Source organism: Protopterus annectens, chromosome 17.part0 (assembly GCF_019279795.1).
Source record: "Protopterus annectens isolate FY-2018-M chromosome 17.part0, PAN1.0, whole genome shotgun sequence".
NCBI classification, from domain to species: Eukaryota; Metazoa; Chordata; order Ceratodontiformes; family Protopteridae; genus Protopterus; species Protopterus annectens.
This window is the reverse complement of record NC_056751.1, coordinates 629,916,923-629,944,422: the sequence shown is the minus strand read 5'-3', so window position 1 is coordinate 629,944,422 and position 27,500 is coordinate 629,916,923. Positions and strand designations below refer to the sequence as shown.

At 40.3% G+C, this 27,500-nt stretch overlaps 1 protein-coding gene across 1 annotated transcript in view; it reads left to right on the top strand.

Annotated features, from left to right (window-relative positions):
* Positions 1-27,500, top strand: part of DDB1 (damage specific DNA binding protein 1) — a 2,836,764-nt gene that overhangs the window by 756,716 nt on the left and 2,052,548 nt on the right. The window contains exon 12 of the mRNA XM_044059793.1: positions 14,277-14,385. Within this exon, the coding sequence (XP_043915728.1) occupies positions 14,277-14,385 (109 nt within the window). The remainder of the gene's footprint in view (positions 1-14,276; positions 14,386-27,500) is intronic.

Below are 27,500 nucleotides of genomic sequence, written 5' to 3'. Positions count from 1 at the left end.
AACTTATTCCTAGGCAGTCTTATCATTTTCCCAGTTGAATATATTGTATTTTTGCAAATTGCTATTTATTTTCTTATTGATTAAAAGTGTTTTGGTTTTATTTTGATTAAAATTGAGCCCTGAGATTTTTCCAAATAGAGTTATGGCATTCATGATATGTTGTAAAGAGCCTTCTATGTCACTGGTTGTTAGTAGAATATAGTCAGCAAAAAAGCTGAACTTTTGGACAGTATCCCTCATTAACTTGAAATCCTTTGATATTTGGGTTATTTCTAATAAATGAAGCAAAAGGTTCCACTGATAAAGCGAAAAATAATGGGGATAGAGGGCAATCTTGTCTAGTTCCCTTATGAATTTTTACTGGGGATGATGGACATGAACCAATCTTAACAAATGCTTTAGAATCACTATAAATATTTACTATTAGTTTAGTGAAATCTAAAGTTAAATTCTTTAAAGATTTTTTGTAAGTATGACCAACTAAGGGAATCTAATGCGTTATCAATATCCAGACTAATAATAGTTAATTGTTTCTTGGTTTTGTTTGCAATGTCTATTAGAGATAGTAGCTTAATATTGTCATGCACTTTTCTATGCAAGAGAAAGACATTATTGATGAGTGTATTAGCTTGGGTAATATATTCTTTAGTCTTTTGGCCAGGATAGACATGAAAATTTTATAATCAAAATTTAACAATGATATGGGTCTATAGGATACACATAGTTGGGGGGTCCTTACCTTGTTTCAGAATGGGGGAAATTATTGAGTACTTCCACGAGGGTGGGAAAATTAAGTCTTGTTTAACCATGGAGAATGTGTTTAATAATAACTTTATTGTGTGCTCTGGAAGAATTTTATGTATTTCTGGGATTATCCCATATAACCCTGGAGTTTATTATCCTTCAGATTTTAAACTTGTTTTTTCACTTCTGCTAAGGTTATTTATTTATTTATTTAGGGTACTATTTTGTTGTTTTGATAGTTTAGTCTTGATATTTTCTTGTAGAAATGTATCTATTACATCGTCTGAATCTAGTGGTGATTGCATGTCATTGATTGACCGATAATGATTTCTAAAGGCTTCTAATATACCTCCTAAAGCAGTTCTTTTTTACTGTGTTGTTCTTGTATTTAATTTCATTAATGTGATGTTTATTAATTTGTTTGGATCTGATAGCTAGTTTATGTAAATGCCTGGGGTTTACTTTATAGGACTGTAGTTTAATCTTTTCTAAGCTTATAACAACCTTATGATTCAATATTTCTAAATATTTGTGGTTTAGCTTAGACATTTCAGTAAGTACTGCTTTATCATTTGATTTTAAATTTAGCTTCAACTTATCTATTTTGGCTTGTAAATCAGAAAGCTCCTTGTCCCTTCCCTTTCTCCTTTGAAAATACCAAGCTTTAACTCCACTAAAGGTGTGAACTTTTAATGCATCCCAGAGTATATCTGTTACTTCACCATTGTTGTTTTTCATAAATGCATTTATTTCTTTTAATAACCACTCCTTAAAACCTTTTAACTTAGTAACATAGGCTGGGATTCGTTGAAAAAAATATCATATCTTTTTTCACAGTCAAGCTGAACACAAAGGCATTGTGGTCAGAGAGTGGGCGTGACTGTATTGCGACATCACTTATTTTAGAGTAGTGTGTGTTAGACACAAAAATCTTATCAATATTAGTGTGTGTGCCGAATTGGAAAGAATGAATTATTGAAGTGACTTTTGAACTCTTAAATTATGTATGTCTCTAAAATTCACTGAGTCTATAAAGCTGTTCATCTTTTTAGCTTGTGTCGTTAGTTTAACCTTACTATTTTTAGAAGTGTCTTCATCTGATAACAAGCAATTGAAATCTCCCGCCAGAATAATTTCTCCCTTTTCATGTAAAGTAATGAGATCCAAGAATTTCTTCACGTATTTAGTTCCTAGACCAGGAATCCAGTATGAGTTTACCAGTGTGAAGCATTTCTTATCAACTTGTAGCACTACTAAGCTTAACATTCCGTCTTTATCTGAAAAGCTGTTTAAAACTTTAGGTAGTGTACAAGTATTATTCCATAGTGTAGGAGTACCTCTCCTTTTGGCTCTAAAGCAAGAATCCGTGAGAACTGTAAAATCATTAAGTGATAATTTTTGCAAATCCTTCTCCAGCCAGTGGGTTTCCAGCAAGAAGATTGTCTGAGCTCTGTACATTTTAATTAAACCAGCTCTTTTGACATTAAGATATTAATATTTAATGATAGGCATTTATATATCATTTGTTAAAGTTATATTTAGAGCATCAATAATACCTTCCAAATATAATAACGTGAAGTAATTCATGAAGTTATGTATCATGGATGAGTCAAAAATCTTTAGAAACAAATTCTGAAACCAGTAACTAAGAAAACATGCATACATGGAACATAAGGTTCCAGGTTTAGTTAAAACTAAACCACCCTTTAACACCATCTCACACACCAAAAACATAAATAAATGTCTTCTGATTTAAATGTAGTATATACAAACAGTAAAGCATTTCTAAGGTAACTCAAACAAATATGAACACAAGTCCATCAGGCAATCGCAGTGGATTTGTAGGTAATATTGTGTAAACCACTACTAGGTTTTGGAAAGTAAGGAGTCAGTTTCACCAATTAACCTAGTTGCTTTATTGGCATAAGTTTCTAATACCTATATGTTTTTTACTTGTATTACAGTCTCTTGTGTTTATAACTATAGCAATACAGTAGTTGTACCCGTTTATTTATTTCCCCTTCCCTTTTTATACTTTTGTATGTTCAGTTAGACTGGTAGTCGTGAATGGAAAGAAGAAAGGGAGGAAGAAAAAAAAAGGGGGGGGGCATATGTTGGTCTATTAATACTAATTGTACAGAATAGAGTGACCTAGAACATTTTAACAATCCATTCCTGCAGTGTATGTGGTCATACAAAGATTTGAATCATAGTACCATAACTATCATTGCAACGGAGTCTGATTATATTGCTTTAAATCTGCATCAATTAGAATACCTAATATAGAGTAAAGTTGCTTAAGCATGAAAGCAGCAGAAGGAAAATGAGACTCAATCCTATATATATCTTTGCATTCACGATATTAAAGAAATTGGTTGTTTAAGTAGTCAAATATCAATATATTATCATTTAGGACATGCTATCAAAGCAAAGAATGGTATCCTGTCGGACTTCAGTGTTTCAAAGCAACACACATACAGTAGCATTAAAATGCAGTTTCCCTCACAGAACTAGTAAAATAATCGCTCCATTAAAGTCCTAGCTTCTTAAAAATACATATTTACAGTGATTCCATACCTTTAGATGCATAAAAGATGGAAAAAAAGAAAAAACAAAAAGTTACTTTTTCTTCTAGTTTAATTTTCAGCTTTACTTCCTGGTTTCTGAGTCATGCATGAGTTCAAAGGTCGTTTGATGTCATCGCTCACTGTATTCTTGCTTCCAGCTTCTCTAGCTTGCTGCTAGTGCCCTGTAGATGCTTGTGCATGTAAAGAAACGGTCACAGAGGCTTAGAAAAGGCATTTGTGGCTGGAATTTCAAACAACTAAGTTTTCTCCATTCTAAAGAAGCAGAAAAAAGTGCACAAGCCGCCTCCACAGTGGAAAAAAAACACGAACAGCCCTTCTCTAAAAATTTTGGGAAAGTAAGATTTTTCCCCTAAATCAATAATTTACGTCCCTTAAACTAAATTAGGTTAAGAATTAAAATTAGAGCATTTATGTAATGTAAATCACTGAATATTGATATATTACACTAAGAAATGCAGATTTTAAGTAAATACATATATATTAATCATGATATGAATATGAACATCTTTCAAAAATGTCAAGAGGAACTAAAACTATCTTAAGTAAAGCATCTCCTAAGGGCACTTTTGTTGTGGGGATTCCGTACAGTGTAATCATAGTTTCATAGTATAGTACTAGGCTATCTGCCCTGGGGCATTTGTAAGCCTAGCCATAGTGATGTGGCTTTTGCCACCCCATGAAATAATGGTAAAAATGTACAGAATAAATCTAGAATATTGTGCCTCTGTCTAGTAGTGACACAATGAAGGTCCCCTTATATAATAGAATTAGTTTACTGTGCCTCTGTCTAGCAGTGACATGATGACCCCCCTGGGGTAAACTTCTTATCCCCTCCCATCCAGATTTCTCTCTCTTGAAGAGAGGAGAGGAGCTCTGCCTAATATGAACTCCTGATTGGACATGGCCTTGTACGTCAGGCAGAGATCACACCTCTGAGCAGGTATGCCACGAATAAGACATATGTTGAGACCCTTGATCCTTTTTGTGAGGTAATTTTGTGGTGCTCCAGTTGTTTGCAAAATGGTGGTGAGGTACATACCATGGGGCTAGGGGTAATGACACATCTGGGATCTGGATGTGAATCCCTTCATGATGAGGTGTGCAAGGTAGAATGTTTTTCTAACCACTAACACACATAAATGCTTTACTTTGGAAATCATGAATTAATAGCAAGATAGCATTACACTTGTATCCCAAATGAATATATAATGAAGTTAACTGCGCCCCAGTTATAGTAAACATATGGTATGAAAGAAGAAAACAAAAAGTGTGTGTGTATATATATATATATGTGTGTGTATGTATGTGTATGTGTATATGTATATATATATATATATATATATGTGTATATATATACACACACACACAGATGTATGCCTATGCAAAATAGACCTTTGTTTTGTATATGTATTCCATTAAAATATTATGTAAAATAAAGACACTTTACCTTTTCTTTCTGTATATATTTTCCAATAAAACATTAAGTGAAGAGTTCTGCCAGAAAGTATTTAGTATTATTTGATAACAATCCTATTTGTCGTTTAATTTTTTATTTGCACTTTCTTTGACAGTCCAAGTGTTTTTAGTTGCATGTCTTTTCAGACTCTGTGTAGACCATTCCATGTCCTCTGTATCATTTAGTATTTTTGTCTTAATAAAGTCTAAAGCCTCTGACAAAGAGCTAAAGATCTTCTCACCTTCTGGTAAAAAATATTTTTTTCCTGGAGGGAAAGAGAATCTGTGCTTTGATAACTTTTTTAAGAGATTTTATCAAGGGAACACATTTTTTCCTTCTAGATATGACAGAAGAATTATAGTCATTGTCAAAATGAACGAGTTTGTCCACTATCTTGATGGGAGAATTATTCCACGCAGACTTCAGAACCAAACCCTTATCTTGGGAGGACAAAAATCTAACTATGGATCTGGGGTTAGGAGAAACTGTTGCTGAAGCAGGTTTTACTAGAGACCGGTGAGCCCTCTCTATACCGAATGAAAGGGCTTCAGGAGGATTTAGTGCTGTTGGAAGCCGGTTATTAAAGTGTATCATATCAGTTCCCTCTTCCTTGTCTGGTAATCCATGCATTCTGATGTTTCTCCGTGACCTACTTTCTAGGTCTTCCAGCTTTTCTGTTAGTTTTGTATTCTGTTTCAAAAGAAACTCATTTTGACTTTCACATTCCATCAGTCTGTTATCCATATCTGTTATAGATTCTTTGATAGAAACAATTTGTTCAGAGTGCTTTTTAGCCATTTCACTAAGAATGTCCAGCTGCGTACTACAGTCTTGTTTAATAGTATCTATTTTATTCTCTAGTTTGTCCATTTTTATAGATCGTTCTTGAATAGTAGTTAATCATGTTTACAACCACAGTGTCCTGATGAGAGTTCTTCGAGTTACTCATACTTGGATTTCTTGAGGAAAAACTTATTGACAGGAAAAAATAATAAAAACTTATGTTTTAGTACTAATTTTTGAAAAATAGTAAAGGACCTATATTCACAAATCTTCTGATATACTTTTGGATTAGTATTTCCAAAAATTAGATTAAATTTCCTGTCAGAATAAAAATGTTATAAGCAGAGATAATGTTCAGTGCTGCTAGCAGTCTGGCATCTTGGCCAACCCCCCCTCCTGCTAGACTTCTTCAGGTTTGTGTAGAAGAACCCTAAAAAACTACCTACAAAAGAGTATTGTATAATTAGCTAGTATTGTTATTAAACGTCATTTCAAATAAAGTGGGGAAAAAATAGGAAAAAGAAAAAGTGTGAAGATAGAAGATAAATATATACTTCTATTAATAATTATTTACCTTGGTATTTAAAACCAACTGGAAGAATGAGATAAAATAAAAGTTGTCATGTAAACAAAATGTGAGTTGGGTATTGGGAAACTACTTAAAAACCTCCAGAGAAAAAACTTTTTAATTTTATACTGGGAGAAAGAATGGCAATGATAAATCCAAACATTGATCGAGCTAGGCAATGATAAATCAGGCGCATAATGAAGGCACACAAGGGAAGGAGGTATAGTTGTAACTGACCCACTAGCTGCAATCAAAAGAGAGAGAGCATGCTGGAGGATAACGGATTTTGAGTTATTTACCATGGAAGACATAAAAAAGAGCATACGATTTATGGAGCACTAGTCTCACCACATTATGGGAAGAAAAAATTACTGAAAATCTTTATTATTTATGGAGCCCAGGCCCACGTTTGCTTTACTTTTTTGGAATACCAAAGCCACAAAAGAACAGAGTAGAGCCATCTTATGGACCCAGTGGTAGCAAGTGGAGGTTCCCTTACTGAAGCCACTGCCATTTACTTTGATTACTTGCTGAAACCTTTATCAGAAAAGAATAAGTAATACACGAGATATTCAATGGATTTTTGAGAAAAAAAATTACAGTGGAAGCTAACAGTATTTTATTAACAGTGCGGAATCCTTGTACAAAGTCCTCCCTCACAATTACTGTATAACAGCAACTGTGAAATCTTTTAAGAAAGATAATCAAGGTACACAAGGAAAGCTGCAAGAGTTAAGTAAGGTAATTAATGTTGTACTTGGCTTTAATTTCTTTACCTTCAGTGGCAAACACTATAGACAGAAAATTGGTATAGCAATGGTTGCCATGGCTCCCAGCATAGCTAACATAACCATGGGCAAGTTGGAGGAAGACTTCGTGCTAAACAACACAGACTACATGCATCAATATTTCATGCTATTTGTGTTTTGTTGTTATTTTTATTGTGTGGGAAAGTGACACCTTGCAGCTTGGAGAATTTATCACTTACAGAGGATATAAAAAGTTTATACATCCCTGTTAAAATGTTAGGTTTTTGTGATATAAAAAAAATGAGACCATAATAAATAATTTCAAAACTTTTCCCACCTTTAATGTGACATATAACATGTACAATTCAATAGAAAAAAACAAGTCTATTAGGGAAAAAAATATAAAAAATAAAAAACATAGAGTAAGCTGGTTGCATAAGTGTGCACACCCTTAAACTAATACTTTTTTGAAGCACCTTTTGAAGAAGACATCCTGAATATGCTGGAAAAACTCTTGTGGTAATTAAAGCTGAACTCTTTCAGGAAGACTGGACTAAACTACTACTGCTCACTTAAAAGTATACTGGAACTTAGAAAATTGTCACATTGTTTATATGACTAATTTTATTTTATTTTTCCAGTTGGTTTTAAATGCCATGGCAAATAATTTTTAATAAGTGTATATTTTGTTTCTATCATCACACTTTTTTCTTCTTTTTTCCACTTTATTTGAAATGATGATTAATAACAATACTAGCTAATTATACAATAATTTTTGTAGATAGATTTTTAGGGTTCTTGTACACAGATCTGAGGAAGTCTAGAAGGACAAAAGCAATCTTAACAATAAGTTAATGAAAAATAGAATATGGTTTGCACAATAGATTTCTTGCATGCAAAATTTATACGTATATATTTATATATATATTTTAGATTGCCAAATGGTCTAAGGTTTATATATTTCCAACCATGTAGTATATTGTCTTGGATAAAAGTCACAGACTTAATAATCTAATTAATAAGAGGTACCACGTAAGTACATAAGGGTTATATTATTGTGACAACTACTTAGTAGGGCAGGACCAGCTCAAATGTCACACTGACAGGGCAAGGGATTTGAATTTGTTAACATGTATAACAATACACTTTTACAGCACAGTAAACCACTCCCATACCTGATAAAAAGTATATATGTACTCTCGATTCTTCTAGTCAGCTCTCCTACTCCCTTCCTTCTCTCCAACATTTTACATTGAAAATTTTGAAAAGGTTTCACAGGTACTCTGTGGTCTTTTGTACCAGAACAAGAACCAGAATCTCCTGTTTCACAGCTTACTTTTTGTTGGACAAACTTTTGTATTTCCTCCTTAGCATGTACTTAATCAAAGAATGATTTTTGTCCCTCCAGAGAAGAATACCTTGAAGACAGCTGAGTACAGCAGTTTGAATATCAGCTGCATCTCGATATTCCCTGAATAGTGGAATAAATTTGCTTCTCTTCTGTCTGATGAGCAATGAGTAATCATTCTGCACAAACAGTCTGCTTTCTCCAACTTTTAGTACTTTGTCCTTCTGCCACTGTTTTGTCATAATTAACTATTTCTGCTGGTAGGATTGCATCTTTACTGTTAAAGGTCTAGGTTGCATTCTGCTAGCAAGGTTTGAAGCATACACACAATGTGCCCTTTCAAGTAACAACAACTGCTGTGGAATACCAGTCCAGCTGCTTATTTGTGCTTTCATAAAATTAATGCAGTCTGTTCCTTCCAGCTTCTCTGGTATAGCTGAAAATCTCAGATTTTCTCTGTGCTCTGTCCTCTAATTCTGTTTTTTTTAAACATCTCTTCCTGAGCAGTCTTTTATTCAAAAGCCAACAACCTGCGCAGGTAAAGTCCATATGTGCAGGGCCAAACTCTAGATTAAGCACCAAACAACAAAACAGGCCAGCACTCTAATCTTGGTGGAAGCAAATTACTTTATTCACATCACATCACAAACCGGTTTCGGCTTTGTAAGCCTTCATCAGTGTAGATAACAATAATGACATCATGCCTTTAAATACTTCCTGCTTTCTTCCAATTGGTCAACTACAGTCATTCAAACCAGGTGGGAATAACCTTCCTAGCCTGATAGTCCAACTTTTTTTCTTTTTGATCCAGCAGTTTATGCCACTGTCCAATATTTCTCTTTAAACCAATTTTATCAGTAATCGTAAAATAAAATCTAGTCGTCTTATGTATCAGATTATGTTTATATAAAGCGTTAGATTTTTTTTTGCTTCCGATATCACTGAGATGTTCAGTAATCCTAAATTTTCAAAAGATGAGAAGTCTGCCCAATGTAGAAAGCTGACCAACTACAAGTGGCTAAATATATCACCCAGTATGTGTTGCAATTTCCAAACCCCTTAATTTCAAAAACCCGAGAGGCATTAGAAGTAGTAAACTGCTCTGTTGAACAAGTATATTTGCAATTATTGCAGTGACCACAAGATTGGCAGCCCTTAACCAATTGTCCCCCCAGTGACAATTGCCGCGTAGTAGAACCCATTTCATTGCTCTTTTTATAGTGATTAAACCAACCTACTAGAGTTTTGCCATGTCTAAATGTAAATAAACATTTAGCAGGTAAAATTTTACTCAAATCCTTATCTAAAAGTAGATATGCCAATGTTTTTGCACAAGATCTGTAAAAAGTTTAGTATTACTTCTAAAACTTGTAATAAGTCTTGGTGGACCCCCTAATGTCTTCTTGGGTTTGTACTTCAACAGTTGTGCTCTATCCACCTCCTGTGTGGAATTAAATGGAATTAAACATTCTTTTAACATCAGAATGTCTATATCCTCTCTCTGCAGATCTCAGAATCGTATCCTCTGCTTTCTTCTCCTATTCTAGTTCAGATGAACAAATTCTTTTTAATCTAAGAAACTGAGCTTTAGGTATATTCTTAGCAATATGTGGGGGGTGATGACTATTAGCCTGCAGTATATTTACTTGAGGAAACTTTTTAAAAACTCTGCTACTGATAGTCCCATCTGTCTCTACCTGTACTGTTACATCAAGGAAGGTAATTTTTCTGGGGTCATAATGCACAGTAAACTTGTACCCCATTTATTGTCATTCAAATATTGTACGAATTCCAATAAGTATGTGACATCAGACCTCCAGACCAACCCACAGTCGTCCACATACCTCCTCCAGATGCCCATAACCTCCAGATAAATATGAGAATCATCATAAATTATTTGTTCCTCCACAAAGCCCATGAAAAGATCCGCATAAATTGGTTCATAGTTGTGTACTAGGCTAATGGCCCTGGGGCCTTTACAAGCCTAGCCATAGGATTACCCTGGCATCGTGCCACCCGACCTTAGTTCCCAGTGCCTCTGTCGAGTAGAGCCACTGGAGTTATCCCCAGGGTGAATTTTCTATTTCCCATCCACTCATCAAGATTCCTCTTGAAAGAGGGTCAGCGAGGTGCTCTGATTGACATGTATAGGAAGTCTATTCTATAGTATGGGCAGTCTCTGGGTTATGAACCTGTCCCTCCAGTACATTCTGTTGATTTTGGTAATGAGGTTGAGGTCTCTGGAGCGTGTTGTGAGGAAGGATTGGGATTTTTTTAGATGTAGCATTTCTAACAGAGTTCGGTCAGACATGGCTCTGTAAGACCAGCAGAGTCTACTACTAAGTAGGTGGTATGAGATAGAAGAGTCTGTCCATATAGGACAAGTATTTAAGGCCTAGAATCCTCTTTGTGGGGTACTTTTGCAGCCTCACCAGTTGTTGCAGGTGTCTAGTGAGGTACATGCCAAATGGGGTATTGTACTCGATGATTGGCCTAATGGAATAGTAGAGGGAGACTGTGACCTCTTTCTTCCTGAATGCAAAACCCTTAATGAGATGTGCCACATAGGACTTTGACCACAGTGGCAATGTGGTGGTCAAAAGAGAGGTTGCTGTCAACCTGTGTTCCAAGATCTCTTATAACTTCTGTGTTCAGTGAACTACCATTGATGTGGTAATTCATGGGAACCAGATTTTTCCCAAAGGGGATGCCTACACATTTTTTGGCATTGAGCTTAAGGCCATGCTTCTGACACCAGTTGTTAGTCTCAGTGAGGCCTTTCTGTAGGATGTTAACATCATTTGGAGAGTTAATAATAGCTCCCAACTTGCAATCTTGTGTGAACTTTGTCCGCTAGAGTCCCTTCGTGTTGGCGTGGACTTCTGAAAAGTAGATACCAAACAGGAGAGGACCCAGGGACTGAACCCTGTGGGACTCCACTTGTGACTGGTCGGCAGTCCTTCTTGGAGTCAGCTACTTTCACACTGTGGGTTCTACCTGTGAGCCAGTTTGCAACCCACCTAGTGATATAGGGGTTGATGCCTAGCTTAGTGAGTTTTTCTGTGATTCCTGAGTGGGAATGGTATCAAAGGCCATGGCCAGATCAAGGTAGGCTGTATGAACCACCTTGCCTTCATCCACAGCTCTGGTGACTGACTCAAAGAAGTTGACCAAGTTGAGCAGGCATGATCTACCCTTCACAAAACCAAACTGTGTGGGATCCAGAGTTTCGAGATTCCCTATATCCTTGTTTATTAGGTCCATGATGATGTGTTCCATATCTTTGCATATCAGACTTGTCAGGCTAATGGGGAGATAGTTCTAGGGTCTGTAGTCGCTCTTCCTTTCTGGAGAGGGATGACACTAGCAGTGTGCCATTCGGTAGGGGCAAAGCCTGAGGTGTGGCTGGGATTGAGCAGGGCACACAGGTGAGGTGCCAGTTTACGCTGTAGTTCATGTAGAACACAACCAGGGATATTGTCAGGTCCCATAGAAGCTGAATGCTAGGCCTTGAACAGTGCTGTTTTAACCTGTGCAGCAGTAATACTGGGTGCCTGACAATCTACTGGTATTGTGACTGGTCCCTTGGGTGGGGGTGGGGAGGAAAAGTTGACACTGAATCTGTCGGCCAGTATATTGGCAATATCTGTTGGCTCGGTATAGGAGGTACCATTGTGCAGTAGCTCAGAGCAAATCTGGGTATTACCATGGAGATTCTTTACATAACTATAGAAGGCCTTGTGGTTGTCTTTACTGTCTGCTACAATTCTGTTTTCATAGTTAGTTTTAGAGGATGAGGGATCACAACTTTTTGTTGAGGCTAAGGGAGTTTTTCCAGTCTTGGGACTTCACCTTATTCCACATCAGTTTCCTTCTTCTGTTGTAGAGTTTGTTTATGGCAGGGGACCACCAGATTGACTTCCTTTTTTTGCAGGAGAGCATCTTGGTTCTATTATGTATGGCGAGATCCATGTATTTGTGTATGTGTTCATACAGTGCATGGTGTATGATTCGGCGGTCATGCAACTGATCTCCATTTGCATGGGTGCCATGAAGTTAGCCACCTCTGTTTTCAGGAGCCCAAAGTTAGCTTTGGATAAGTTTTTCATGGTGGTTACCTTGGGGGAGTGGTGGATTTCTCAGTTGATTAGTTTGTGGTCAGATCTAACGAGGCATGAGTTGACTATTGGTGTAGAGCAATGGTTGCCCATGTTAGTAATGACCAGGTCAAAGATGTTGCTATCTCTAGTGGGGTTAAGAACGAGCTGGTCCAGGGCATTGGAATTAATGAATTCTAGGAAACGTTGGGCAAGTATATTGGTACATGAATAGTTTTCCCAGTTAATGGAGGGATAGTTGAAGTCACCCAGTATGAGAGTGTTAGGTTGGACCCTAATATTCTCTAGTGTGCTTAGGAGTGCAAGTCTTGGGACATGGTTGAGGATCTGTAGCAGGATACAGCCTCACTCGCTGTCTTACCCAATGTTAGCTGCACCTGAAGTGTCTCATATGCGTTATGTTGGGCTACCAGTCTGGAGGTGTGCGCATCCTTTATGAATATGGAAGTACCACTGTCTTTGGAGCTTCGATCCAATATTTATTTATGAAATAAGTTGTAACATGTTTTTTAAGCAATTATCTAATGCTTAGATGTTTACAACAGACAAAAAAGAATGTACCTGTGTTAAGTGATGATTGTTATGTTGAAAACATTCTTTTAATTCCTTTACTTCCCTTCTCCATTTTCTTTTTCTTTTTTTTTAGATTATAGAAAAAAGAGCTTGATAATGTTTATATAGTAAAAAAATAGTATATTTATTTGTCCTTCAGTTTTATTTTCTTCTCCAACTACTTTCCATTCATTCTTCTCAGCATTTCTTTTGTGTGTGCTATTAGTTCAGTCCATAACTTCCATTTGATCAATTATGTTGTTATTAAGTAGGTATTTTGTTGCAGTGTCCAATGAGTCTAATATTTTAATGCCGTCAGGGAGGAAGGTTTTCATTCTGGCTGGAAACAGTGTGTTGTAAGTTGTTTTTTCTTCAGTGCTTTTAAGATGGGATAATATTCTCCTCTTTTTGCTACCACAGTTGAATTGTTGTCAAATCTGAAAAGTGAACCTTGGTACTTTATTGGGGAGTTTGCCCAGGTTGTTTTTAGGATTAATTCCTTATCTTGACTGAAAAACATCTTCATAATAATGGATCTTGGTCTAGATTTTGTTGAAGTAGGTTTTTCAGTAGTTAAGGACCTGTGGGCTCGTTTAATGCCAAAGGAGAGTGATTGAGGTAGTTTAAGTATGGTTGGTATCCAAGAAAGAAAATTAATAAGATGATCTCCGTCTGTTTTCTCCGGCAGCCCATAAATATGAAGATTGTTCCTCCTGGACCTACTTTCCGAGTCATCCAGCTTGTTTAATAAGTAGTAGTTTTGTTTTTATAAGAATTCTGAATGATGTTCCTCTTCAGCTAGCCTTTTTTCCATATCATTAAGGGATTGTTCCATCACTGAAAGTTGAGACTTATGCTGCATAATAATTTCCTGGAACTGTTCAAGCTGTTGAGAACATTTGTCCTTGAAGGTGTCCAGTTTATTGTCAATTTTGTCTATTTTCAAGAATAAATCCTGTGTATTTTTCAATAGAGAATGTAATTCCTTTTTGAGAGAGGAATCCTGAGTTGCAGTTTTGATATAACTCATTCTGGAAAGCCGAGTGAAGTTTTTTTGTCCAGTTGAATATGACAGGAATTTTGAGTTCTGATTATAAAAACACTTCTTGAATAAGATTTCTAGTAGTTTGGTAGTAGAATGATAAATAAATCCAGTAAAATTAATTTGTTATAAAAAAAATTCCTGTCAGAAAAGTATTCTAGGCTAGAGACCTCTTTGAAGTATGCTGCTGTCAGTTCACCATCTTGGCCACTCCCCTTATAATACACTTTATGGCTATTTTTGGGTTGCCCAAACTAGACGTGTAAAGATACCATTAGGATATTTATGACTGAATTGCTGTCGATCCTTTTTTTCTCCCCCTCCACAGAGTCTTGATGTTAAATGGAGAAGAAGTTGAAGAGACTGAATTGCCTGGTTTTGTTGATGACCAGCAAACGTTCTTCTGTGGTAATGTAGCCCATCACCAACTCATTCAGGTAATGTCAGTGATTTAGTTTCACGTTGTTGTAGAGGGTGGCCTTCTCTATTGTCCCCTGCCTTGAGTTGAGTAGTGCAGAAGTGTAGAGACGCTCAGTAGTAGATGCTTCATTGGTCATGTACTGTGTTATTACATGTGGTAGTGATCTTATTTCCATTTTTCTTGTCAAAGTGATAAAGGACTTGTAAACATTTTATGTCTGTAATGTGATAATTATGTATTCAGTTTTGTTAACCAGGTAAGTGTGGTTGGTGAAGAGATGCTGAAATGAAGGCATACCACCTTTGTTTCACCTGTGGACATGATAAATTATTACAACAATGATATAACAAACTGTTAGCAAAAGTTAAGAATAATAAGCGTAAAAGGCTGTGTACTTAACATTTTCTGCCTTGCAGATATTCTTAGTGTTTCACTTTTGCAGTCATTACATTTGGGTTATCTGCCTGCAGCAGGTAGCCCTCAGCCGGCCTGAATACCAGTGTCTTGGGATTTCTGTGTCAGATGCTGTCGCCACTTCCATGATGTCAGGTCGTCAGAGGTATAAAACATGCAGCCGACGCCATTACATCAGTCTTTCTTGCCGTGCGGTGCCCGAAGCAGAAGCAGTTCACAAGTGTTGGTCGGCCGACTCCTGAAATTTTTCTTTTCGAGTTTTAGACCTGAAGTCTTAAAAAGATAAGTACCCCGTTGGCGATCATTTTTTCTTGCTCTAACCGATGTCAGAAAAAATTAACAATTGTCTTGCCTGCAGAAAGCAAATACCTCATAGAGATTTTCATTCTAACTGCGTCACCTGTTTAGGTCCAGACCACGACGTTCCTCGCTGTCGGTTTTGTGCCTTGTTCAAAGCCCAAACTATTCATTGTCGGGCTATTTTTGTAGCTAAATACTTTCGTTCTCGATCTCCGTACTCTGAAATGGCTTCATTAAGCGATCCGACTACCGATATTCTGAAAAAACGTAAGGATAAGGATACCCGCTTCTACAGATTTGCAGGCTTCTGCCGAGACACATTCGGAGTCCGGTATACCACGAGATGCTTCTTCGACTATGGAACCTGTGGATGTCTCTACCTTGAATGGGCCCGGAGCTGCTGTGCAAGCACCGGCTTCTGAGGGTGTGTTCAGGCCTACAAAGTTTCATATCAGACCGGCGACTTCGTTTCAAGCTAAAAATACCGAATTCCTCAGGCCTAAAGTTACACCTAGAAAACCAACGACCAAACCGCATTCTCAGGCTCACTTGCCTCAAAAACAAATGCTTAGAATGGCTGAAGACCTTATTACCTTAATTAGGGGAAGCCAGCCTTCCCCCTTTGAGACGTAGAACTGATTTTCTTTCTGATTCTTCTGATCAGGAATTTGATATGTCTATTGTTTCTGACTACAAGGATTTACCCTTATCTGCTTATGAGGATTCTGATGCAGAGGACTCCATTCTCTCTGCTTCTCCAGAAGATCTTTCTTTTGGTGAAACCTTGCATACCCTTAGGAACATTTCCGCTGGGAAAGCCAGGACTGTTCTCGGTCCAAAAAGAGATTTAGGGAATTCTTATACCTGCCTCTGCACAGGCCTCTAGCTATCCCACTCACCCCCGTTCTGGAGATTGTAGATGGCGTTTTCCTGGAATCCACCATTACTCCTGACACCTTGCTCCCAGGAAACCTGACCGGTAGTACAGAGTACCTGACTCTGTCAAATTCCTCTTCAAGAATCCTACTGCGGATCCAGAGACCATTTCCCAAGGATCTAAAAGCATTAAGGCTACTAGTGCGAAAAATCCTACCCCTTCTGACAGGGATTCTAGGGCTTTAGACAGATTGGGTAAGAAGGTATACACCTCTGCTACTCGGGCCATTAGGGCTTTAAATTGCCAGTTTCATATGTTAAAGTATCAGCGACATTTTATGGGACTAATTAAACAGAAGTTGATGTTGATTCCTGACTGTGCTGAACACAAAGATTTACAAGAGTTAATGCATTCCAAGTTGGTAACATACTTTGCAATGTGGTTTTGATGCTTTAGAGGCATCTTGCAGGGCTGTTGTCACTGGATCTGTACTTAGAAGCCATGCTTGGCTTAAGGAACGAAACTTGCCAGATCGTGTTAAAGACAAATTGCTGGATGCACCTTTAAGTCAAGAGCGCCTTTTTGGCAGCAAAGCAGAAGTAGTTCTTAAAAGAATGGAGGAAAAGGCTAAATATTTGCAGACTGTAAAAGATTTTTTTACAAGTACAGCCACCTAGATTCAGTAGGCACTGGCCTTCAGAGAACTGGTCCTTTCCAGTCCCTTCCAGGCCTCCTCAGTCCAAACCCAGGAGCAGCAGACCACCAGTCAGTCAGTCTGACTGAGACCAGTCAATCTCAGACTATGCACAGATCTAAGCAGTGGGGGGCACCCACTCCCAAAGCAGGGAGTAGTAAGCCACCTCCCTATGGAAAATGGCACAATGACTTAGTTAACTCTTCCAAGCCTTGCCCAACTACTTGCACCTTTAGGCGGAAAGCTCGCCCTGCATGCAAGAAACTGGGAATTCATTACCCAAGACAAATGGGTTTTAAACATAGTTTCCCTAGGATACAGATTCCACTTCCACTCTCTCCCACCTCCAAGTGGATGTCCAGACCTCAAAACCAGTGGGTTGAGGCCCAAAAGAAAGTGCTTTCTCTCCTCAACATCAAGGCTATTCAACCTGTCCCAGCAGAACAAAGGGGACAAGGTTTCTATTCAAGACTGTTCCTGGTTCCCAGAAAAGAAAACTCCTGGCATCCTATCCTGGACCTGACTATCCTCAACACCTTACTTAGTGGTTCCAAAATTCAAAATGCTAACTCAACAGCTTCTTCCTGTGCTAGCCAAGGATGCTTGGCTGGCAACCCTAGATTTAAAAGAAGCTTATCTGCACATCCCAATCAGGGAATCTTGCAGGAAATACCTTCACTTCAGGGCAGGCTCCATGCACTATCAGTTCTCTGCATTTCTCTTTGGCTTATCTACTGCGCCCAGGGTATTCACAAAGTGCCTAGCTCCAGCCATTGCATTTTGCAGGCAGAAAAATACTCAGATTTACCCATATTTGAACGACTGCCTAATTCAGGCAGAGAGTCAGGACTTACTACAGTACCTGGCATTTGTAAAAAGACTTCTAACTTCACTGGGATACACAATCAACAAGAAGTCACACCTAGTACCCAGTCAACAGATTGTATTCCTGGGAGCAAGCTTAAAAAAACTTCCCAGATGGCATTCCTCACAAAAGAGAAACAAGTTTATCTGACAACCTACTTCAACCTACTGGCCACAAAAACACAGCTATCTGCAAGGAAAATGCTGCAAGCCCCTGGGGTTCATGGCCTCTTGCATTCTACTTATTCCATATGCAAGACTGCTAATGAGGAAACTTCAGTAGTATCTAAAAGGTCTATGGTGTTAACATTCTCAGGACCTGGAAACAATGATTCCTATCATTCCTTGCCTAAGGGCAGAGTTCCTTTGGTGGGCAGAGGCCTGCTACCACAACAATTGACTCCCTTTCATTCTACTCCCTGCTGCCCAAACCCTAACAACAGATGCATCAGATTATGCATGGGGGGGCTCACATGGCAGGGCAGTGCATTCAGGGCAAATGGAACTCAATACAGATGCACCTGCATACCATACCAGTCAAAAAGAAATGTTAGCTATACAGAATGCCCTGACAGCCTTCAAAGACCTTATTCTTCCAGGGAAACTATTCATAAAGACAGACAACACCACAGTTATGTGGTACATAAGCAGGGTGGGGACCCCATCCCTACCCACTCTGCAGACTAGCTATGGCTCTGTGGAACACAGCCTTGAGCAACCAAGTGAACCTACAAGCTCAATTCCTGCCATGCAAGCTAAATTCATTGGCAAACGACTTAAGCAGAAACCTCATGGATCCACATGAATGGAAACCGGAACCCAAAATATTCAAGCTGTTGAGGAACAAATGGGGGGGACTCCAGAGGTGGACCTGTTTGCCTCCTCTCAGAACTACCAATTGAGCAAATATTGCACCAGGACTCCCCACAGTCAAGCTCGGAAAGTGGATGCCCCGTCCTTCACCTGGGAAGGCCTCTTAGTTTATGCCTCCCCCCCCCTCTGCCTCTCCTCTTGAAGGTTCTTCTAAAGATCAAACAGGACAAGCCAAGGGCAATACTGATTGCACCAGACTGGCCACGCCACCACTTGTACAACCTTCTGCACAGTATGATAGTGCTACAACCATGGCACCTGCCTCAGACCCCTTCCCTTCTGTTCCTGCAGGTGGGCCAGATTCCGCACCCCCAACTTCAAACCCTGAACCTTGCAGCCTGGCTAATTCTCTGAGCGCACCTCTAGCTGCCCTCAGTAAGCAGGTGCTGGATGTCATGCTTGAGGAAAGGAGGCCTAGTACTAAAAAATCCTATTCAGAAAAGTGGAACAGATACTGTTCCTGGAGAGTCTCGGGGGATGAGCACAACAGTGCCCAGCTTACCTCATATTCTAGATTATCTAACAGAAATGCTCCACAGGGACCTATCTTTCTCTTCAATTAAGATTCATGCCTCAGCCATATCAGCTCATTATAATACTGAGCCACCCTTTTCTCTCACCCACTGCTAAAACAATTCCTTAGAGGGGCCAAAAATGTAAGACCCCCCCCCTCATTAGAGCCTCGCCCCCCCCCCAAAAAAACTTACTCTTCCCCCGTTGAACCAGCTGCTACAGCAGAATTGAAATTTCTTTCTTGGAAAACACCCTTTCTACTAGCCATCACGTCTGCAAAAAGGGTGTACTGCAGGCCCTTTATGGCAGTGGGAACCCTTCATTATCTTCCATGTGGACAGTCTCTCCCTCAGGACTAATCCATCATTTATGCCCAAGGTGGTGTCTAGTGTGGCTCTGAACCAGTCCATTCATTTGCCTACTTTTTTCCCCTAATCCCCAGAATAAAGGGGAAAGGATACTGCATTCCATGGACGTGTACAGACGGCTTAGATTCTACTTGGACAGGACCAAGCCTCTCAGAAAATCTGACCAGCTGCTAGTCAGCTTTGCTGCAGGGGCAGAGGGGAAGGCAATTTCAAAGCAAACCATTTCCAAATGGATAGCACATTACATTCATTTCTGCTACAAGCACCATGGAAAACCTGCCTCTCAGGGGATAAGAAAACATTCCACCAGGGCTGCAGCTACCTCTACTGCATTTTTCAGAGGGACATCCTGGAAGCTGCAACCTGGAGCTCTGTACATACTTTCACCAAACATTACCACTTGCCTACTTTTTTTCTAAGTCCAAGGCTGGATTTGCCACGGCAGTCTTACAGGGCCTGATTGCTAGCCCTAATGCTCTTTAACTACCTCCTCCCTTCCTTAGCTTTGGGAATCAACCCAAATGTAATGACTGCAACAGTGAAACATGAAGAACATAGTACAGTTGTGTACACTTACCATAAATGTAGATGTTAGAGTGTATTCACTGTTGCAGTCTGTTACCTTCCCTCCAGCCCCCCCTGTCTTCTCTTGTCTTTTACCTATCCTATTTGTTTGGTATATATTGTCATGTGTATTTGTTTTTGCTGGGGGGGGTTCTATACCTTATATTTGTTTCCTATTATAGGGGCACCTGACATCTGGGACAAGAAAAATTGATGTAATGGCATCAGCTGCATGTTTTATACCCCTGACGACCTGGCGTCATGGAAGAGGCGACCGCATCTGACACAGAAATCCCAAGACTCTGGTATTCAGGCCGACCAAGGGCTACCCTGCAGGCAGATAACCCAAATGTAATGACTGCAACAGTGAATACACTCTAACATCTACATTTATGGTAAGTGTAGACAACTGTACTTTCTAGGATTTGGTACTGGCTTCTCACCCCTGTCCTTGTGGAGTCATTAATCATCTCCTTTTGTTATGTTATTTTAATTCTGATACCCAAGTTCCCAGATACCTTGCTGATTATTTTTATATTACCATTTCATCTTTAGCATATTTTTTCAAGCTGCATGATAGGGTCTCAACAGAAAGTCCAAGAGGTTTTTATTCCTGGGTTTTCTGCTACCTCCCCAACATAAAAAAAATGGTCCAGGCTGCTCTGATGGCATAGGGGGAGAATGCTGACAGCATTTTGAGTTTGACTCGTGGCTCAGGTGTCTGTTATTCTGTATGTGGGATAAGAGAGGAGTGAAAAGGCTTGGCTTCCTCTCCTGTCCTCGTGGAAGGATGCGGGGATGTATGTTTTGGATATTGCCACCAATAGATGCTCCATTGGGAGGGTAAGGTACCATTTAGGCATTTCTCTAAGGAATGGTTATGGCTTCTGGAAACACCATTCCCAGAGGAGGACAATTTTGTCTCCAAAACCCATGTAACACCCACCACTGCTCACATAGTGACATGCATGGGGATCCTGGGAACTCTGGCTGCCTGTTTTAGTAATTGGAGAACCAGGCCCAGTATGATGAGTGCTTCCCTGTAATTTCATTCCTTGGCCGTTAGGCCATAAATTAAGCCTTCATGCTTACCTGTACCAGCATCCTGCCTGTGTGTGAGGGTGGGAGGTTGGGGGTTAAAGCTGGGACTCGTCTCTGGCAAAGATGTGGTAAAATCTCGTTGGAAGGAATAGAGCCTGGGCTTATCAGAATTAGCACTGTGCACCAAAAGGGAACAGTTCATGGGCTTGAGAACAGTGCTGAACACCTGAGTTGCTATTCACCCCCCTCCCCGACACTCAGCAAAAATGAATAGACTGGTAAAACTTAACGAGGATTGGTAGGAGCATGAAGGGAAAAAAACAAAAAGGTAGCCCATTTAAACCTATTGTTTTTATCAAGGTTGAGCAGATTCTAAAAGGTGACAAAGTTCAGAATGCTGATCATTTAGGCCCTTTTGTGCTTCATATTACAAAATAAGCTACTTGTTATCTTGGGCCTTGGGAATGCTTGCATACACAGGTAATTGTTAATGTTCAAGGCAGACCAGGAACATTTTCATTTCATCATTGTGTGCTTTGCTATATCCACAGAGCCTAGGATATTTGCCAGGTGGGCTGGTTGGCCCCAGTATTTTTCCATAAGAGGAGTCTGAGTGCATGGTTTCCCTTATCTGGTTATTTGGCTGATTCAAGCATTCTCTTGGGAGGATGTGCAGAAGACAATAAGCAGTACCTTGCACTTCTGTACTGACCTGTTCTTTCTGAATAGCCCAAGTCATTCCCAGAACTGGAGACATCTATGATTTTCCTGAAAGTATTCTAGGATACACAGCCAAGCAAACTGTTTCTGCCATATGACAAAGCTATGCACTTGAAGTTTTTTGCAGACCTAGCTCAGAATTTAGCCAAGACTGTTCAGATGTTACTTAAGGCCTTATACATGCCAACCTCCATCTTGATGGTACACCTGGCGAAGTTACTCATGAGGCTAATTCAGTGGTACTTAAAATCCTTTGGGAATAGCATTGTTCTCCATCAGATAAGCTATCAGTGATGTATAGTAGGTGGAAGATGTTGTCTTTGAGTCTGCTGCACTGCTGATAATTATGTAAGTCAAAACTCTAATAGTACCAGAGTATGTCAAGTTGCACTGGTGGTACTGAATAGAAATTTGTGTGCCTTTTTTCATATTTTAATTATTGAATATTTTACTGAGTGCAGCTTGACCACAGGAGCTTTGCAGTAAGTGTGAACTGTTGCCCTAGGTATGGGTCTGTACCATCCACACTCAAGAGTAGGCTTCACTTTGAGCATCCCTGTGAGCAGAGAAATTAGTCTAGCTCTGCCGATGCCATTTTCACCACTATGTTTGTTTAATTGATGTTCATCGTATTTCACTGTTGCAGTCCTAACCAATGGGTTATCCGGCTCCCAATAGCCCTCGATTGGCCAGAATACCAAAGGGAAGTAAATATGACGTCATCTATCATCTGTTGTGTCACTTCCTCAGTCTTCCTTGCCGCAGAGCCCGAAGCAGAAACATTTCTTGCATGAGTGCCAGTCGGCAGTTTACCTTTTTTGTTTCCGACTACAGAGTTGAAGTCAACTACAGCTAAGTACCCTGTTGGGGATCCTCTTTTCTTGCCTTAACGAATGTCAGAAAAGGTTAATAATTGTCTTGCCTGTGGAAAGCAGATTCCCTATAGAGATTTTCATTTCCATTGTATTATTTGTTTAGGCCTTGACCGTGACGTTCCTAATTGTGATATCTGTGCCTCCTTTAATCCGCGTACTATTCATCGTTGGGCTAAGCTTTTAGCTAAACATTTTGGAGTTTGGCATAAGTTTGTCAGTATGGCGTCTGCTGGTCTTCAGGCTTCGGATATATCCAAAAAACTTAAGGATAAGGACTGCGACAGGCTTCAGAAGGATAAGTCCTCAGATGATGTTAGGATGGTAGTCAGTCATGTGGTAGCCAATGAGGTGCCTTTGCAGCCCATGCAGTCAGCGGATTTTCAACGGCAGGCCTCTGTTGAGACCATTTCAGAGTCCCCCAGGCCTCCAGCCACCATTTTGCCTTCTGACCTTTCGCCTGTCACCTCTTCAGCTGGATCCAGAGCCGCTAAGCTGACGCCGGTGTCAGTGGCCTCCGTTCTTCGTTCAGACAGCAAGCTCATACCGATTACCTCTTCTACAACTTCCGCAGTTGCCAGGCCTCCCGAGTCCTTCAGGCTTGCAGGTAAATCTTCCAGTGGTAAGCCTGTGAAAAAGCAGGCTCCAGTTTCTTCTCATTCCCCTCAATCCCAAATGGTTAAAATGGCTAATGACCTTTTGACTATTAGGGGTTCACAGATGCATCTTTCTAAAAAGAGTAGGGATGTTTCTCCTGAGGCTTTGTCTTTTTCTGGTTCTGATTCTTCTAACATTTCTGCTGATTAAGAGGAAGTTTCTCAGGCTTTTTCTCCTTTTGAGGATTCAGCTGCAGAGGATTCCATCCCTTCTGCCTTTCCCCCAGAAGATTTCTCTTTTGGTGATACTTTGAATACTCTCAGGGAGCATTTTATATGGAAAGTGTGGATTATCCCCAGTCTAAGTAAAGGATTAGGGAGTTTTTGGACTTACCTCAGAATAAGCCTCTGGCTATTCCTCCAGTGTTTGAAGTGGTTGATGATGACTTTCTGGAAAATTGGTCTGATGAAGCAACTTCGGTTGTGAAAGCGCTTACCACTTTGTACTTTGCTGTGATTAAACGTTTTGCTGTGTGTTATCTTGGTGCATTCTTTACTTTTTACCTTTCTGGAAAATTCCTTGACTCCAAATTCGGTTCATCCTGCTCCCAGGAAACCAGACGGGTACTATAGAGTTCCTGATTCTCATCTGTTTCTTTTCAGGAATCCATTGGCTGATCCTAAGGTTATTTCTCAAGGCCCTAAAGGAGTTAAGGCCACTGTTACCAAAAATCTTGTTACTTCTGACAGGGGAATCTAAGAACCTAGATAGGTGGGGTAAAAAAGTTTATACCTCTGCCACTCTTGCTATTAGGTCTACTAATTGTCTTTTTCATATGCTGAAGTACCAGCAGCACACCTTGGAGGCTATTAAGTCTAGGATAGCAAGCGTGCCTGTTTTGGCGGGGAGTAAGGATATGCAGGATTTGCTGTATTCTGCCAGTCTTGTCAATAAACATTCTTTACATTGTGGTTTTGACATTCTAGAAGCCTCCTGCAGGGCTTAAGCTACTGGATCTGTTATTAGAAGGCACGCTTGCCTCAGGGAACAATCCCTTCCAGAGCCTGTCAAGGCTAAGCTTTTAGATGTACATTTGCATAAGGACAGTCTTTTTGGCTGCAAAGCAGAGGAAGTGCTCAAGAAGATGGAGGATAAGGCCAAGTCTGTACAAACTGTTAAAGATTTTCTGCAAGTTCAACCTCCTTGCTTTAGCAGGAATTACCCTTCTAAGAGTTGGACGTTTCCTGATACCAGCAGACAGAACCATTCTAGGACTAGAGGTTACAAATCTAGGGGGCAGGTGGCTACCCTTCAAAGGTCTAAGCGTTGGTAGGCTTCCCCTTCCAAGGCGGGAAGTTCTAAGCCTGCATTTCAAACAAAATACTCTCAATGACTTTATCCAACTTCTGCCTGTTCTTGCCTGCCTTGAAGAGTCCTTTAGGGGAAAGGTTGGCCCTTTTTTGCAAATGTCTGGGCCACTGTCACAAATGACAAATGGATACTCAGAACTGTATCCATAGGGCACGTTTTCTTTCCACACCTTTCCACTTCCCAAAGAATTCCCGGATGCTCCTCCAAACCAAAGGCAGAAGTAGAAAAACAAATTTTGTCTCTGTTTCTTCTGGGAGCAATAGAATCAGTTCCTGCTCAGCAGGTAGGCCAGGGTTTCTATTCCAGACTTTTCCTAGTTCCAGAAAAAAAGAAGGCACCTAGCGTCCCATAGTAGATCTATCTATTCTGAACTCTTTCTTGGTAATTCCAAAGTTCAAAATGCTCACTCTGCTTCATTTGCTGCCAGTGTTAGAAAAGGATTCCTGGCTGGTACTTTGGATCTCAGAGGCTTATCTGCACATCCCTATCAGGGAAAGTTGCAGGTAATAACTTAGTTTCAGGGTGGGTAAGCAACATTAACAATTCTCTGCGCTGCCCTTTGGCTTATCTGCTACTCCCAGAGTTTTCATAAAGTGCCTGGCTCCAGTCATTGCTTTTTACAGGCAGAAAAAAACTCAGATTTTTCCATACTTGGATGACTGTCTGATTCAAGCAAATTCTCAGGAACAGCTGTTAAAGGATCTAGAATTTGTAAAGACTCTGCTCTCTTCCCTGAGTTACACTCTCAACGAGGAAAAATCAAAAATGGTACCATCCAAGGAGATAACATTCCTGGGAGCGAGTCTGAACACAGCCGCCCAGATGATGTATCTCTCCCAGGAGAAGCAGACAACTCTTTCAGTTTACTTCAAGGACTTGGCAAGCCTGTCCCAGCTCCCCGCAAGGAAATAACTGCAAGTTCTGGGATACATGGCCTCTTGCATCCTCATGATTCCATATGCAAGACTGCATATGAGGAAATTGTAGTGGTACCTCAAGAACCTTTGGTGTCAATACACACAGGACCTGGATATGATGATTCCTCTGCTTCCATGTCTGCAGACAGAGTTTCTATGGTGGGCAACAGCCTGTCTACAAAACAAAGGCATGCCTTTTCACCCACCTCCTGCCATTCAAGTTCTTACCACAGACTCATTGGACTACGCCTGGGGAGCACACCTGGATGACATGCATACAGGGACGTTGGAATGCCCAGCAGATGCACCTGCACATTAATCTAAAGGAGTTGATAGTTCAGCAGGCCTTACTAGCTTTCAATTATCTTCTTTCTCCAGGGATCCTACTCATCAGAACAGACAACACCACAGTCATGTGGTACATCAGCAAGCAGGGAGGGACTCATTCTTACCCCTGTGCGGGCAGAGCATGAATCTTTGGTCAATAGCAACATCCCTGGGCCTGTATCGTAGATCCTAGCTCAGTTTCTTCCAGACAGGCTCAGTGTTGTGGCAGACCAGTTGGGCAGACAAACCCTGGATCCTCACGAGTGGCAGCTAAACAGAGCAGTCTTTTACAGCATCATTCAGTGTTGGGGCACACCTCAGGTGAATCGTTTCTCCTCCCCAAATAACCGTCTTCTACCTTTTTTTTTGCACCAGACAGCATCACAGCAGAGCCTGGAGAGTGGCTGCTCTATCCTTCCCTTGGACGCTGCTGTCAGTTTACATCTTCCCTTCTCTTCCTCTTCTTCCCAGAGTATTATTGAAGATCAGGGACGAACGACCAAGGACTGTTATCATAACTCCGGACTGGCCCAGACAGCAGTGGTATCCACTGCTTTGCAGTCTCTCCCAATTTCTTCCTTGGCATCTTCCTCTGAAGCCGGATCTTTTGCTTCAGGAAAGGGGAAACATTCTACATCCTCATCTTCAGTCTCTCCATTTGGCAGCATGGCTCATTGTTTGACTCCTTCCTTTTCTTCTTCCCTTTCCCAGCAGGTGGTTGACGTGCTGAGGGAGGCCAAGAGGCCTAGCACTAGGAAGTCCTACACTGGCAAATGGGAAAGGTTTTCTCATTGGATGCAGGCTAGAGGGGAATCTTCTTCTCAGCCTTCCCTTCCTCTGATGCTGGAATACCTGGGTGATATGCTTCAGGGTGATCTTTCTTTTTTCACTATCAAGATCCATGCTTCAGCCATTTCTGCTCATTGTTCTTCTGAACAACCCATTTTCTCTCATCCCCTGATGAAAATGTTTCTCAGAGGTGCTTGCAATTTAAAACCTCCCAGAAGGGCACCTACTCCAGCCTGGGATCTTAATTTTGTTCTAGAGAAACTCACTCTTCCTCCTTTTGAGCCAACTGCCATTGCAGATTTAAAGTTTCTCTCTTGGAAGACTGCCTTCCTCTTGGCTATAACTTCAGCAATGAGGGTTTCAGAGCTGCAAGCTTTAATGGTTGTGGAGCCTTTCCTCATTTTCCATGCAGATAGGGTCTCTCTGAGGACCAACCCCTCCTTTATGCCTAAGGTGGTTTCTAGCCTGACTCTTAATCAGCCCATACACCTTCCTACCTTATTCCTAATCCTCAAAATAGAGGTGAAAGGATCCTGCATTCTCTTGATGTGCACAGACAGCTCAGGTTTTACCTTGACTGGACTAAAGACCTTCGGAAATCAACACAGTTATTGGTCAGTTTTGCCCTTGAAGTCCAGGGCAAGGCTTATTTATAAGTGGATTGCACATTGTATTACTTTTTGTTATTCCTTTCATGCAAGGTACCTCCTCAGGGGGAATGACCCACTCAACTAGAGCAGCTTCCACTTCTGCAGCCTTTTTAAGGGGTGTCCCTACTAAAGACATTTTTGAGGCTGCCACATGGTCTTCTGTTCGCACTTTCACAAAGCATTATAATTTGCCTTTATTTTCCAGAGCCAGGGCTGGGTTTGCCACTGCTGTTCTGCAGGGCATTATTTCCAGTCCTTGATTCTGTTGGTTCCTCCTCCCTTTTCTCTGAGCTTTGGTAATAAACCCATTGGTTAGGACTGCAGCAGTGAAACACGATGAACATAGTACAGTTATATACACTTACCATAAATGTCGATGT